Source organism: Ambystoma mexicanum, chromosome 2q (assembly GCF_040938575.1).
Source record: "Ambystoma mexicanum isolate Mex_15411 chromosome 2q, UKY_AmexF1_1, whole genome shotgun sequence".
NCBI classification, from domain to species: domain Eukaryota; kingdom Metazoa; phylum Chordata; class Amphibia; order Caudata; family Ambystomatidae; genus Ambystoma; species Ambystoma mexicanum.
In genome coordinates, this window is record NC_090924.1 from 70,360,959 (window position 1) to 70,374,456 (window position 13,498).

General features: G+C 40.5%; 1 protein-coding gene across 2 annotated transcripts in view; it reads right to left on the reverse strand.

Annotated features, from left to right (window-relative positions):
* CLUAP1 (clusterin associated protein 1) overlaps positions 1–13,498 on the reverse strand; it is a 1,096,220-nt gene that overhangs the window by 421,097 nt on the left and 661,625 nt on the right. For both annotated transcript variants that reach the window (XM_069646868.1, XM_069646867.1), the window contains exon 8: positions 8,838–8,979. In XM_069646868.1, coding sequence (XP_069502969.1) covers positions 8,838–8,979 — 142 coding nt within the window. The remainder of the gene's footprint in view (positions 1–8,837; positions 8,980–13,498) is intronic.

Sequence of the window (13,498 nt, forward strand, 5' to 3'; positions counted from 1 at the left end):
TAACTAAACACATTTCCCAGATACACAAGTGGTTGACATTACATATACACCTCATATTTCACATAAGGTAGTTTCTGTTCCAAATCTGATGTTTCTAAGAGCTTGGATTAAGAAATGACAACATTTTGCGCTTTTTGGTTGGTTTACCAATATTGGATTTTTACCAAAAATGACACAGATGTACACCGCCTTTCTACACATATTCCAGTATATTTTCATTTTTCTAGCGTGAACCCCGTGTCTGCAATCTCCATAATTCATGGGGTTTTGCCTCAGAACATGGTACAGAGTTCTAACACCTCTTAAACACCTCTTAAAATGTGCACAGAAAAATCACAAGAATAATGGTATTAATTATATAATTTTGACAAGTCCGTACTATGAATTATCCATCGTTTTTTAAAATTATGCTCTGGCCCAGAGGGGTGTGGTTTCCCAACGCACATGGTGGAATTTCTGGTTTGTCCACTTCCTCCAACTCAAGTTGCCACAGAGGCACTGCCCCTCCCCGTTTCTCTCAAGAGGAAGCCATTTACGACCCCCCCCTAATTTAACATTTGCCTGAGCCAATAAAGGCTCATTGTTCTGTTTTCTGCAGTCCCCAGCTGCTCCTCCCCTAATCCAATCAGGGAGGTGTCATCACCTTTTGGTGGGGGCAGCAGAATGCAGCCAGGCCTGGGAAGAGTGGCTGAGCAAGTTTCAACTCCTGTCGGGGGTAGTTGCCAGGCAGAATTCAATCTCTTTAAGCCCGGCTTCAGCTAAATGTCACTTTTGTTCCCAGTTTTTCTTCATCCAAATAAACTTACAATTTTTACAGATGCAGCTAGAATGCTGATTCCAAGTTCAAAACTAGGACATTTAACAGTTGCACTATGTGACACTCAACAGTAGGTCACTCATTTATTTTAAACATTTAGATTTTAGTGTCTTTCAGTCCAATTTAACTGAGGCTGCTGACATCCACAGCTCAGCCAGTTTCATTATGAACATTATTTTGGGCTCTTTCTCTTTCCAGATTTTGTATGCACACAAGTCTACCTACTGCCAAATGTCTGCTGGTGTTAATTGAGATTTTTGAATATCTTGCAATGTTTAAAATAGGCATTTTTAGCTTGCATTTCAGAGAAACAAAGGTGATTTCAAAGCGCTTTCTGAGCTAACCGGCACTGCTGTTTTTCCTTTGGCACACATTTCACCCATGGCACTCCTGGCCCATCACGCTCGCACTGGTGGGTGGTAGGTCAGGCGAACATTTTGGTGTGCCCCAAAACTGCGTGGTTTTCCTGGATTCTGGCGCAATGTGGGCTTTTCCGCCATCTTGGATTTTCTAAGCCCACAGCACCAAATTTTGCAGCATAATAGTCCAAACGTGGGTCAGGACACCCAACAATCAAAATAGAGGGAGTTTTGTTAAGGAGCCTTGATATCGGCATATCTCGAAAGTTTCCACCATGACCATCTTGCAGCAAGAGAAGAGAGACCAATTTCGTGTCTAATGATTGAGTTTGGGACAGATGAAGATAGTCCCAAGGTGCTTTTCCATAGGTTGCCCTGTATTTGGTTTAGAATTACACCTATGTCCAAGAGGCACATATCCAACCCATATAGAAGAATTGGTTCCACTTTCAACAAGTAGAACTCAATTAGCGGTATCAATGAAAACTCAGAAGTTGTTTGAATTAACACCTTCATCTTTAGGTGGGATTGCCAGAATTCTTTTAGAATATTGGTCATTTAAAGGGTAGCCAAGATAGCGAATTGAGGTTGCACATTCTATTTCATTTCCATTCAGTTTCCAAGTGTATGATTTGATTTTTTTTATAATTGCGAAAGATGACAATATGTGATTTGGAAGAGTTAGGTAACAAATTATGTAGTGCAGCAAATTTGGAGAATTGGTCCAATTTAAGTTGTAATCCACTAGGGGTACGATCAAACAATACGATGTCATCAGCAAAGCATAGCCATGATATTTTTACATCACCCAGTTTAACAGGATACATGCCAATAGTATTCCATAGCCTATCCATATCGCAAAGATATAGATTAAACAATGTGGCGGCTAGGTTGCAACCTTGTTCGACGCCAGTTTCGGTGATAATTGGAATTGTAAGAGCACCATCATTGGTGATCCTTATTTGAAAAGTTGTTCGATTATGTAGCAGTGCAATCAATTGAACCATCCTTTTCAGAGAAAAAAGTTTTAGAAGTTTGATCCATAGTACTTCTCTTATGACAGTGTCAAATGCACTACTTAAGTCAAGTGCCGCCATATATACAGCTCCATTATCAGGTATTTTAGTTTGTGCAAAAATATGTGATATGATAAGTGCATTTAGCGAGGTACCCATGTACTTACGGAAACCAGTTTGAAATTTAGAATAGATGTTCTTCGTTTCTATAAAGCTACAATGCTGCCAAATCCTTAGAATAACAAATCCAGAAGTTTCTGGAGGGAACTCAGGGTTTTAACAAGTAGTAGACTGTCATGTGCATAGGAAGGAATGGGTATTAAGGTGCCACTGACTTTTGGGATATCTGCCCCCCCCCCCCAATGCACAAACACACAACCCCTTTATACAGTTGTTTAGTGTATACGTTGAATAAGACAGAGGCCAGTATGCATCCTTGTCGTACACCACGCTTTACCAAAAAGGATTTGGTAACTTTCCCTTCTACACTGTAGCGGACAACATCAGTTTTTTTATTGTATTGTTTAAAGCGTGGATCTAGTTCGGGAGCAGCAGAGCAATGTACAGGGTGTGGGTAGTGAATGGGCTGGCACTTTTTAAAAGTAGCACAGTACTGTGAGTTGCAGCCTGTACGTCCATTGGGATTAGTCCAGTGTTGTGGTATGCAGAGCAACCAAAGCTTGTAATAGATCAGATGGTATCCTTAGTGTATTTCAGAGTTTTCAAATTTCCCTGTTCACAAGTTCATGAATGATACATGTATGTTCTCATGCTTGATAAAAAAAAGTGATTTTGCAACAAGCAAACAGAAGTTCATGGATTGCTCTTGTGTCCCGACCGCTTTCATAAATCCTAACTATAAAGGCTATACTTCATTAGCTATTATCCAATTACATTATTTTAGGAGCCCCTTACCAAAGATTTTAAAAGAGCAACCCAAAAGAGAAATGGGACGGTAGCTCATGGGATTACATCGGTTTTTCCTTCGCGCATGAGTTAGGGAAACTATTTTGTTTCAATATTATCAGGTGTGACACTCAGATTTCAACAGGCCCGAGCGGGGAGGGGCATTACCACTTCAGGGGCATTACCTTGAGCGGTAATGCTCTCCCTGCTCTGGGCTTATTGCTATTAATACCCCGGCCCGTAAAACCGGGGTACTAAAAACTTTCTTTTCTGCATGGAAAAGCTTTGTTTCGCAACAGAAAAAAAGCCCGCCAAGGAAGGGCAGACAGTCTGTTCTCCCTTTCCATGGTGGCCATTGTAAATAGTAAGAAAAAAGTAAATGAAAAAATGGCCACCATGGAAACAGGAAAAGGGACTACACGTAGGCCCTTCTTCCTTTCCATGGCGGTGTGTCGCAGTTCAGGAGCGGATGCACTGGAGACAGAAGAGTTTCCAGCACGTCCGCTCCCGAAGAGGAAAATCTGTGGAGGGGAAGGGGGAACAGTAGCAGTGACCTGATTGCCAATGGGTGGGAAGATGACAGCATCCAGCCGTGACCAGGCTCGGAGAAGGGGGATTACCATGTGGTACTCCCCACCCCCCTCCCTCCCTTCCAAGCCTCCTCATTGGCTGGGAGGCTGCCACCACCCCTGACGGGTACTAATTTAAGTTATTGTCATTTACAAGCTGTTCCTATCCCTTGCCCGTCATTCTCAATTGTTTTTACTGTTCGGTTCTGCAGCAGCAAGAACCAACTCGACCCATACTTTGTCTGGTAGCTCTTTTTTCCCCTCATCTTCAACTTTTCTTTATACACTTTCATCCTAATTATAATCAACCATTTAGATAGAGGTATGTCTTTTAAGGCTTTAAGTAGGTATTTTTGCGAATTTGCATTTTTAGCCAACTGTGACTTTTTTTTATATATATTGCGCCACAAGGATTTGGCTTCAACTGAAAATGTATTGCCTATCATAGCTAATAATTGTTTACAACATACAATTTGGATCTAAATTTCCATCATTAAAACACAGATAAAGCAAATGTTTTTCACCAAGTGCATGCTATAAAAGATTCCTGGTAATAATTCTGTCCCATCCTATTAGGCTTCTTATCGCAGGAACATCCACTTCTAAGACATTAAAAGGGGAAGACCTGCTACATTAAAAAAAGGTATCACCAGCTGGAGCCTTAGCATAGCATGGTAACTCTCAGATCTATGTGCCCCACCATCAAGTTTTCTACCCAATGCCATTCAGTTACAGAAATAAAAGATGTAGCCAATTATAGAATGGCCTTCTGGCCCCAAGAATATATGATAACCTGGTGTATCAGATTTCATTCTCCCGTTTACAAACGGAATGTTCCATTCTAATGAATAAAGTCACGCCATCACCATCACACCTTTGATTTCTAAAAGTAGAGGTAGAGATACCAGAGGCCAGGTCCTCTTCCAGGTCTATGCTTAAGTTTAATGGCACTCCCAATCTTTGCGTTAAAATCTCCACAGACAATTAACGGATGCGATTTTGGACCAGTCATTTTAAATGACTTATTAACATGTTCAATGTTTTATAAAAATAAACCTGTTTTTTTACTTAGCCATTGATGAGACATAACATTTAAGCAAATACAAAAAATGCTTCCACTTAAGTTCAAGCTTAATTATAATAAAATCTTGTGGGTTAGCCAAAATGTCACAAGTAACTAGACAGTCCATTTTAATAAAAATGGCCAAACAGCCTTACTCACCCACCCCATGTTACCTCCTGTAATGTCCTCTAATTTCCATGTTTCTTGAATACATATATGGTGTCAATAAACAGACACTAATAATTCAGGTTCTTCAAACCCAAACCTGCCACATTCCATGAGAAAATTCTCAAACGTAATTTGGAAAAAAGCCTCGTCCATATCATCGGTGTTACCATATAAGTGTAGGTCCCAATATGACCGGAGGGGATAGTATAAAGAGGATTACAGAATAGAATACACCCTTACCCTAAGTGTTGCCAGAGGTGTAGGCCCCAGTATGGCGAAAAGGGAGGGATACTGGGGGTGATTCCTGAAAGGAATGCCACCCAGTAAATTACCATTTTCCAAGGAACCAAGAAGTCTGAATCTATTGGAAAGTTTCACAATTTGAGAACTGTTTGCAGGAATTGTCCTTAATGCTAGAGTGGGTGTAGTACTGGATTGACCACTGTTTGACTGGACCATTGAACAAATATTAAATATCAGCTTCCCCTCAACCTTTCCCTGATCTATGCCAATCCAGTAGCCATTACCCACAAAATGTTCAGTTCAAATCAGATTTATTAGACATCGGTCGTCAGCATATCAAACATACAAATAAAAGGCATGCAGTAGAAAACACAATAAATTCACCATGATAAAAATAGCCATTACAATAAGAATGAATTACAAATAGTTCAATAAAAACCCAAAAGTCCTAAATGAGGTATACAGTTGCACTGCAGGCTAAAATAAATAACTAGAACGCACAGGAATCTCAATGGGAATAAATAACTGAGTAACTGATCGCTTCCTCACCAACCATGCACAGTAATTTTAGCTGTAAAATAAACTACGTTAAGGTCGAATGTCCGCCTACAATAGATCAATGCATACATTGTGTGTTGAATATAAGCAATTTTAAACAGAGGTATTAGGTATTTGGCTCTGAAATCTCTATAGGCATCACAAAGTAACAAGAAATGTACAATCTTATCTTCGCTAGAATTGCAAGTCAGACAGTTAGCAGGATTTTGCCTACACCAACTACTCGTGAACTTCTGCACTTTAAATGTACCCATTCTGAATTCCAGAAAGAGCAAAAGAGCAAGCTTTGGAGTAACTATATCAAGGTAGGGCTCGAGCCTGTGCACCTGTTTATGCACCAAGTAGGGTGGGCCCGAACCCAACGGCCAGCAAAGGTCCTCCAACTTTCTCCAGGATAGTTACTTCACAGCGTTAGATGTCTCGACCTTGCTCAGTCTACCCATAGAGATCGGTTCAGTCCATAGACTGTAGGTTCAGAGCCACTAGCAATTTTTTAACATGCGCTATCCACAAGAAAGAGCGTCTACCCCCTCAGAGGCAAGGACATAAGATAATACGTCCCTAAACTTCCCCAATTCGGGTGTGCTCCATATTCTTAGCCAATACAAAACTGGTCTAAACAAAGCAATAACAGATATAGGGAGAATTCCACACTTCTTTTGAAAGGGGCATGTGGCAAGCTCTTGGAAAGCCTCAGTAGTGACTTAACATTGGCAGTTTAAATAGCCCCAAATATCCACACCATGAAGTGCTGAAGGGAGTGCCTGCAAATTATAGATCTCAAGGGATGGAGTCATTGATCTGCTTCCATGGTTAGCTGCAAACTTTCACACACCTCCACAATTTTTCTATAGGGTTGCACACGCTTTAGTAAGCCGAGACTGCCATAAACAATTTGCATGTAATCTAGTACCTAAATAATCATAGTAGGGGGCTTGGTCGGGTTTGTGGCCATCCACCTCAAAACTACATGACCTATTAAATTTCAGCCTAAAGACCATGACCTTCATTTTGCTTTTATTCAACTCCAACCATATTTGGTTGCACTTATATATACAGCAGCCTACTGTATGTTTCAGGCCCAATGGAATGGTGGCTAATAAACCTGTTCCATCTGCAAAGAATAGCCCCAGGAACCTATCATTGACCAGTCTTGGTGGATCGAGTAGCTTTTGCTAAAAACAACGCGGTTACAACTCTGTATTGGGGATGATTTCATTGGGGCAGCCTTTGATATTTGATATAGGCCTCTGAATGGCTTTCATGCTGCTTCATATTTGTTAACCAGGAAGATGTCAGTGATGCCCATATCCTCTGTTATTTGTGCAAGCTGTTGAGTAACTTGCAGCAAGAATTTGCCAAGTGGATACGATTAGAGGCAAGTATTACGAGGTTGCGGAGCCATAAAGTTACATTGTTCTAAGACAATATCATTCTTACAATGACTGCTCCTGAATCCTCTGCACAATGCCTCTTGGGGCTCTTCCACAGCTTCAGAAAGGGTCAGGTTTCATAGTGAATTTAGATACAAATGAGGTACAAAGCACCAACTTGCCAAAAGATCTTCCCAGACTACTGCAGTCCAGCACTTTGCTTCAGTGGGTAGTGTGCAACATTAAATATGTGGGCATATATATAATAAATAATAAAACTCATCTTCAGTCGGTTAATTATCCTCTGTTGATAAGCAAAATTAGAGCGGCTTTCCGCTCCTGGTTTGGGTTAGTTGTGTCCATTAAATTTCACTTCCTCGCACACCTACGATATTTGTGCCATTCATTGCTGACAATAGTTAATGACAGTGCAATTAAACGCCTACAGGGAGGTGTCATTGATTCTATCTCGTATGGTTCACTGTATAGAGTTGCTAAAACCATGTTATTCCAATCTAGGAATTGGGAGGGGTTGCAGGACCTTTTTTCCCCTGGAATAAGGAAGCCAGGTTTAGAAATATAAGTGAAGGGTTGAACCCATCTTCGCTCAAGAAGCTGAAAGTAATCCATTGAGGACTCTGTCGATTGTCTCTTGAGATATGAACTGGCTAAAAAAGAACTTTATAGATTGTTAGTCATGTATGGGATTCCATTCATACATGTTACTAGGAAAGTATCGGATAAGTTGACATGCACAACACTCCATTTCTCGGCCATCCACACAAATACATGCTAACCTTTATTATGGTCAAGTGGCAAAGATGTTTGGATGTGTGGTGGGTGCATGATTGTATCGAGTTTATTGCATGGGAGAAATAAAATTGTTCCTGCAATGCAGACCGACCATTGGTATGGGTTAAAGAAACCCCTTATATTATTACCATCTTCGTCACTGGGCTTTAAATACAGGCTTGTGGGTTAGGCCATAAAGTGGCTTTCTATATTTGAGAAGCTAACAGTCGCTCACCAGAAACCAAGGGGATAATCTCAAACACACAGAATACTTAATACACCTCACACGGTTTACCTACCCGCATACAAAAAAGTATAGAAAACAGACTTGGAGAGGGAACTGGATGCCAACGGCTGGCAAGGATTTGGCAAAGGTCAAAGAAAAAAAGCTTCAGTAAGCATGGAGTATGACGAACTATCATATAAAATAGTAACTATGTTGTACCCCAATCCTGATCTCAACACGCACTTCACATGAGACAAAAGAGGTTTATGTTGGAGAGGATGTGGGGTACTTTTCATGCCCCAAGCTTGATGTATTTTGGCATAGGGAGAATGCTGATATTCATACCATTATAGGCTTCCTATACCCAAAGGTCATCGAGGTGTGCTTGTTGGGAGAAGTAATCAAAGGGATTTAGCCCTAAAATATTTGGGGAAAGGGTTTGATAGCCTGGAGGGTGCATCATTAATGCATTTTTCAAAAAAAGTCCCCAACCTGATGTCTTTTTTCATGGCAACATTATTACCCGATACCGTTCTGAGGAAGGTGGGAGGGAGGTTTGGGAGGAGTGTGTCTTTTTACGGTTTTATAGTTTACCTCAATGAAGTGTGCACCATACAGCTTCTGTGTATTCATACTTCTGACATTGTCATTTTCAAATGTCAACAGCATCTTGAGCACAAAATGGTGCTTACAGGCCCTCATCTCAGATCTACAATCAAAAACGTTACTATGGCATGATAGGGTTACCTCAAACCTCTCCTGCTCCGTGCGATGATAGTCATCCAGCTGCTGTTCCAAGTACGACAAGTTCCGAAATTTTTCCAGGTATGTGTCATACTGTTTTTGCAGTTCTTCCTCTATTTTCTCATACTCATCCATGAAAGCTGGCCTGAAATAGCAGATGTAAACCAATCAGGCGCATGTTTGTTTTTTTAATATTCACATTTGTTTTTGTTTTATTTTGGTACAGTAATACACAAAAAGTATACCCAAACACAGGCTGTGGTGGCCAAGCACTAGTCCATTAGTTATACCAACTCCAAGAACCTCCCACAAATTCCTGAATACTATTTTAGTTTCTTCTTTTTAAATTACCCTTTCCATTAGAAACATTCTGCATGAATCATTAATTCAAGCAGACCTGCTAGGGACTGTGACATTTTTCCAGTCCCTCAGGATGTTTTTTTTGATGAAAGGGCAGATCTAAGATACCAGCGCATCTGCAGGTAGCTCAAATCTTCCAAGAGGGTATACATACATGCCAACATTCTATGAACAAAAATCTGTAGGAATCTTAACGTTTCAAAAATAATAATTAGAATAATGACGACATCACAGGAAATTATGTTGCATCAACTTGACCTGATGAAATGACAGGAGATGACATCACAGGAAATGTCACGTGAACTCTGGCCTTATGACATCACAAGAAATTGCCTCACTTGACATATGGCCTTGAAGAGATCACAGGCGCAGACTGCCTAATGAAATGTGCCTAATGAAATGTACCAAATGAGCGACCTGTGCATACTGTGACCAGTTTCTTCCTCACTAAGACAGAATTTCCTCTTCAAACATACCAATAACAACAATATAATTCACCATTAACTGTGGATTTTTAGAAATAGATAAAACCTGGTTAACAATGTATTAGATTACAAAACTCGTCTTACTTCTTCAGGAATAAAACATTTTAATAGTTGTTCTTAAAAGAAACATCTCTGTACGTAAAGACGAGCAAATAAATAAAGTGATAATACTCTCAATCAGTCAGTAGATAAATCCAATAACTTTTTAAAATAGCCAACTGTACCTTTGGTTCAAAGAGATTTTCTTTTGTAGAGGCCTAACAAAGCATACATTTTTAACAAATGACAAGTATAAGTGGTGTTAGAAAACCTAATGTTACATTTAAATAAATAAGCATCAGAAAATTAGGGCCAAAATATGATCAAAGATATCATACAGGGTTCGAAATTCAGCAGAGTTGGAAGCTACTTAGTTCCTACTTGTAGCCTAGAAGAGCTGGCTAGCTTGGCACCAACAGTTACCAGGAGCTACATTAGACTCCCAAGGCCACTGATGCAAAACAAGCACACCTATGTGAATTTAACGGTTTATAGTCAAAATCTCGAAAACAAAATCTCGAAAAAAAAGCACGAATTTAAAATCTCGAAAAAAAAATATCGAATTTTTTTTTCAATGCAATTTTTTTCAAAATGGGGGGGTTCCCCCCCAACCCCCCTTTTTTCATTTTTTTTATTTTACCCCTTTTTTTTTACTTACCTGACCCCAAAAACATATATAAATAAATAAATAAAAAATTCGATATTTTTTTTTTCGAGATTTTTGTTTCGTGCTTTTTGTCATTCGAGATTTTGTTTTCGAGATTTTGACTGACCACCGAATTTAACTGTGCATTTGGGACAATCAATAAATAAACATTATGACACATCTACATGAAATTTAAAGCATAAGGGGTCACATATAATGGACAATATAATACATTTCCACCTTTTGTGGAAGCTAGATATCAATATCTGTCAAAACGCCTCACCTTTGAACATTCCCAGATCATGTGTTCGAATGATCCTTCCATGTGGCCACATCCCCGACAAACACTTGCATCACTCAAGCCTCTCACAAATATTTTGACTTGAGTCCAGAATGCATTATTCAGTATTCTGACATGACAGAAACTTTCCCCTAAATTCAGTGACGTCAATGCAACATTTCTACACATATTTTCCCATATATCAGTCATCATCTCTGAGCCCAAGCAATCAAACCAAGTCCTCAGAAGTTGTTCATTTGGGCGCCTGAAACTCAACAAGAATTTGTACATATTAGAAGCGCAGTGATCATTTGCTTTCAGTGTCATTAGATGTCTCCCAAGAACAAAATCAGATCATTTCAGCTCCCTGAATGCCATTATTTATTTAGAATATTTGCAATAAGTGCATCCTTGAAGGTCCTTCGAGGTAACTAAATTGTGAAACAGTAACCATTTATCATCCTCAATCATGTCCTCAATCCACTGTACCCCACCTAAGAACCAGTCCTGACAGAAAAATGGTTTCCCATCGATTCTTACAGTTGTATTCAACCAAACCGATTACCTTGTTCGAACAGTGTCCCCCTCCGCAGTCATTTACTCCAACTTTCACCATTTTCTCCTCAAGAAATCTGTTGTCACTGACGCAGTTGGACCCTTTGTATTCACAGATGTCAAGAGTGCCTCCGGGGATAGTGGAGTTTTCAGTCCAGTCTGTGCCCTTAACCACACATTTGGCAAATTTTCCAGGAATGGTAAGTGGTGAATGGCAGAGAATGATAGATGGTATAATGCAAAATATGGGATCCTGAGACCGCCTTTCTCGCAAGGGAGTTGTAACTTCCACAATTTTAGTCGTGGCGGTTTGTCTTCCAACAGGAATTTTTGCAGCAAACTGTTGCTCTTTCTAAAACTTGTCCTCTTCAACTGTAGCATCAACATGCTTATCACATAATTTATGTGAGGCGCAGATGTGATTTCATGTTCAATAGAGAAGTGTAACTAGGCTTTTAACATGGAGACACTGGGGCGGATTTCTAAAACTTTTTTGCCAAAATTGATTAAATGTGATAGCGCATCATATCACTTGGGCCAAACAAGATGCCCCAATTCACAACTAGCATTCTACTTTGTGCATCACAGATGCACACATTCAAATGCCCCTTTCGACCACCTTTACCCATTTGTGCAAATCGGGGGGTGTTTCTGCGCATTTTAAACCACATCCCGTATTCACAAATGGGATGCACTTTGAAACGTGCAGAAAACAAAAACATTTCCTTGCACTTGTTTGGACGCTCAATGTCTAGCAGTGGCATTTCTTACCCTGTCATGCAGCTTTTTGTTAAGTGGAGCAACAGGGGTATGGACTGCTGCTGTCCCACATGCATTTATATCCTCAAATTACAACAGAAATGCTGTTTGTTGCCATACAATTCACAATGACTGACCTGCCAGTCACTGCAAATGCACTCGTTGCAACAACATTTTCCCTTGACCAGGAGTAACTCATCGGAACCCACAAGCTATTGAAATGAAGTCTCATGAAGAAGTTACCAAACAGTGTGCAGCTCTTTTTGCTCATAAGTGTAATTTGACCGTCGGGAGCAGTTACATTTGTGCTGCAATGTAAATGGCTCCCGCCACCAAATGTTTGTCATTTGCATGGCAGAGTGCAAAAGTGCGGGGCAAAAGGCGGAGTACACGTGGGAGCAAAAGGAGCTTCACACTGTTCTGGTAAATTATTCATGAGACTTCACTTCAATGGCTCCTGGGTCCTGAAGAGTTAACTCCTGGTCAGAGGAAAATACCAGAACCCGGGAGCTATTTACAGCTCCTGCTCCATGAATTCCAATTTCACCCCCTGGAATAGGATTATTACTTACGCGATAATCACTCCATCCACAGGCTGTACCATGCACGTGTACGCCGCCTTTTGCCCAAGTATGTCGGGCAGGGTTTAATTGTAAACGCTGTCTGCCATGGAACGAAGGCAGCATTTACAATGGATCCCTATGCTGGTGCAAATGCTGGAGCATTCGCCTGGCGAAGAGGAAGGAGGTGGTGGAAATGCAAGTTGCGTTCCATCCCTCCGCGCCACCATACAAATGATTGAAAATGTGGCGTGACGTGAATGGAAGGCGTTAAAGCATTAGGGCTTTTACGCCTTCCATTCACGTTACGCCACTATAGAAAATTAGCTCCCGTATGTTTAACAGATGACTTACAAAAAAATGTATAGCGCAAGATTAAATAAAGGCAGCAGTTTGGGGAAATCATACTTTTGTATAGAGATTTAACATTGTGAGATGCACAAGTGTCACAATAGCCACTCCGAGGTTCCTGAAAGTTGACACAGCTTGCTTTTTTCCCTAACCTGTGACATGCACCCAAAAATGCACATGCAATCAACACCTCTTCCCCATTTACCACTCTTCCCACTGCCAAGTTGATCTGTCTTTCGCTCCAATGATGATGGTATTTGGTGATTCTTCACAGCCTCTTGACACGTTGCTTTACCTTTGTTCCTCTTTTACTTCTTCTTTACATTGCTTTCCTTTAACTTCCTCTGTACTGCTACTAATTCTCATTAAGGCCACTACATCCATACCCGTCACTACATCTGTTTCTGTTACTGCACAGATGGCCGTTAATGTCCCTTTACTGCCACAAGATATTTCATCTGTGTTGCGACCTCTTATTCTATAATGCTATCTCGCTCGCTCTTTTACGGTCTCTGCTGCAGAATCGGGAACTAATACATAGTGTGGCACAAATCTAACTTCCACCTGAGATGCAAAAGTAGGACTGGATGTTCCTCCAACGTATTCCTCATCTTTGATATCTCGTCCAG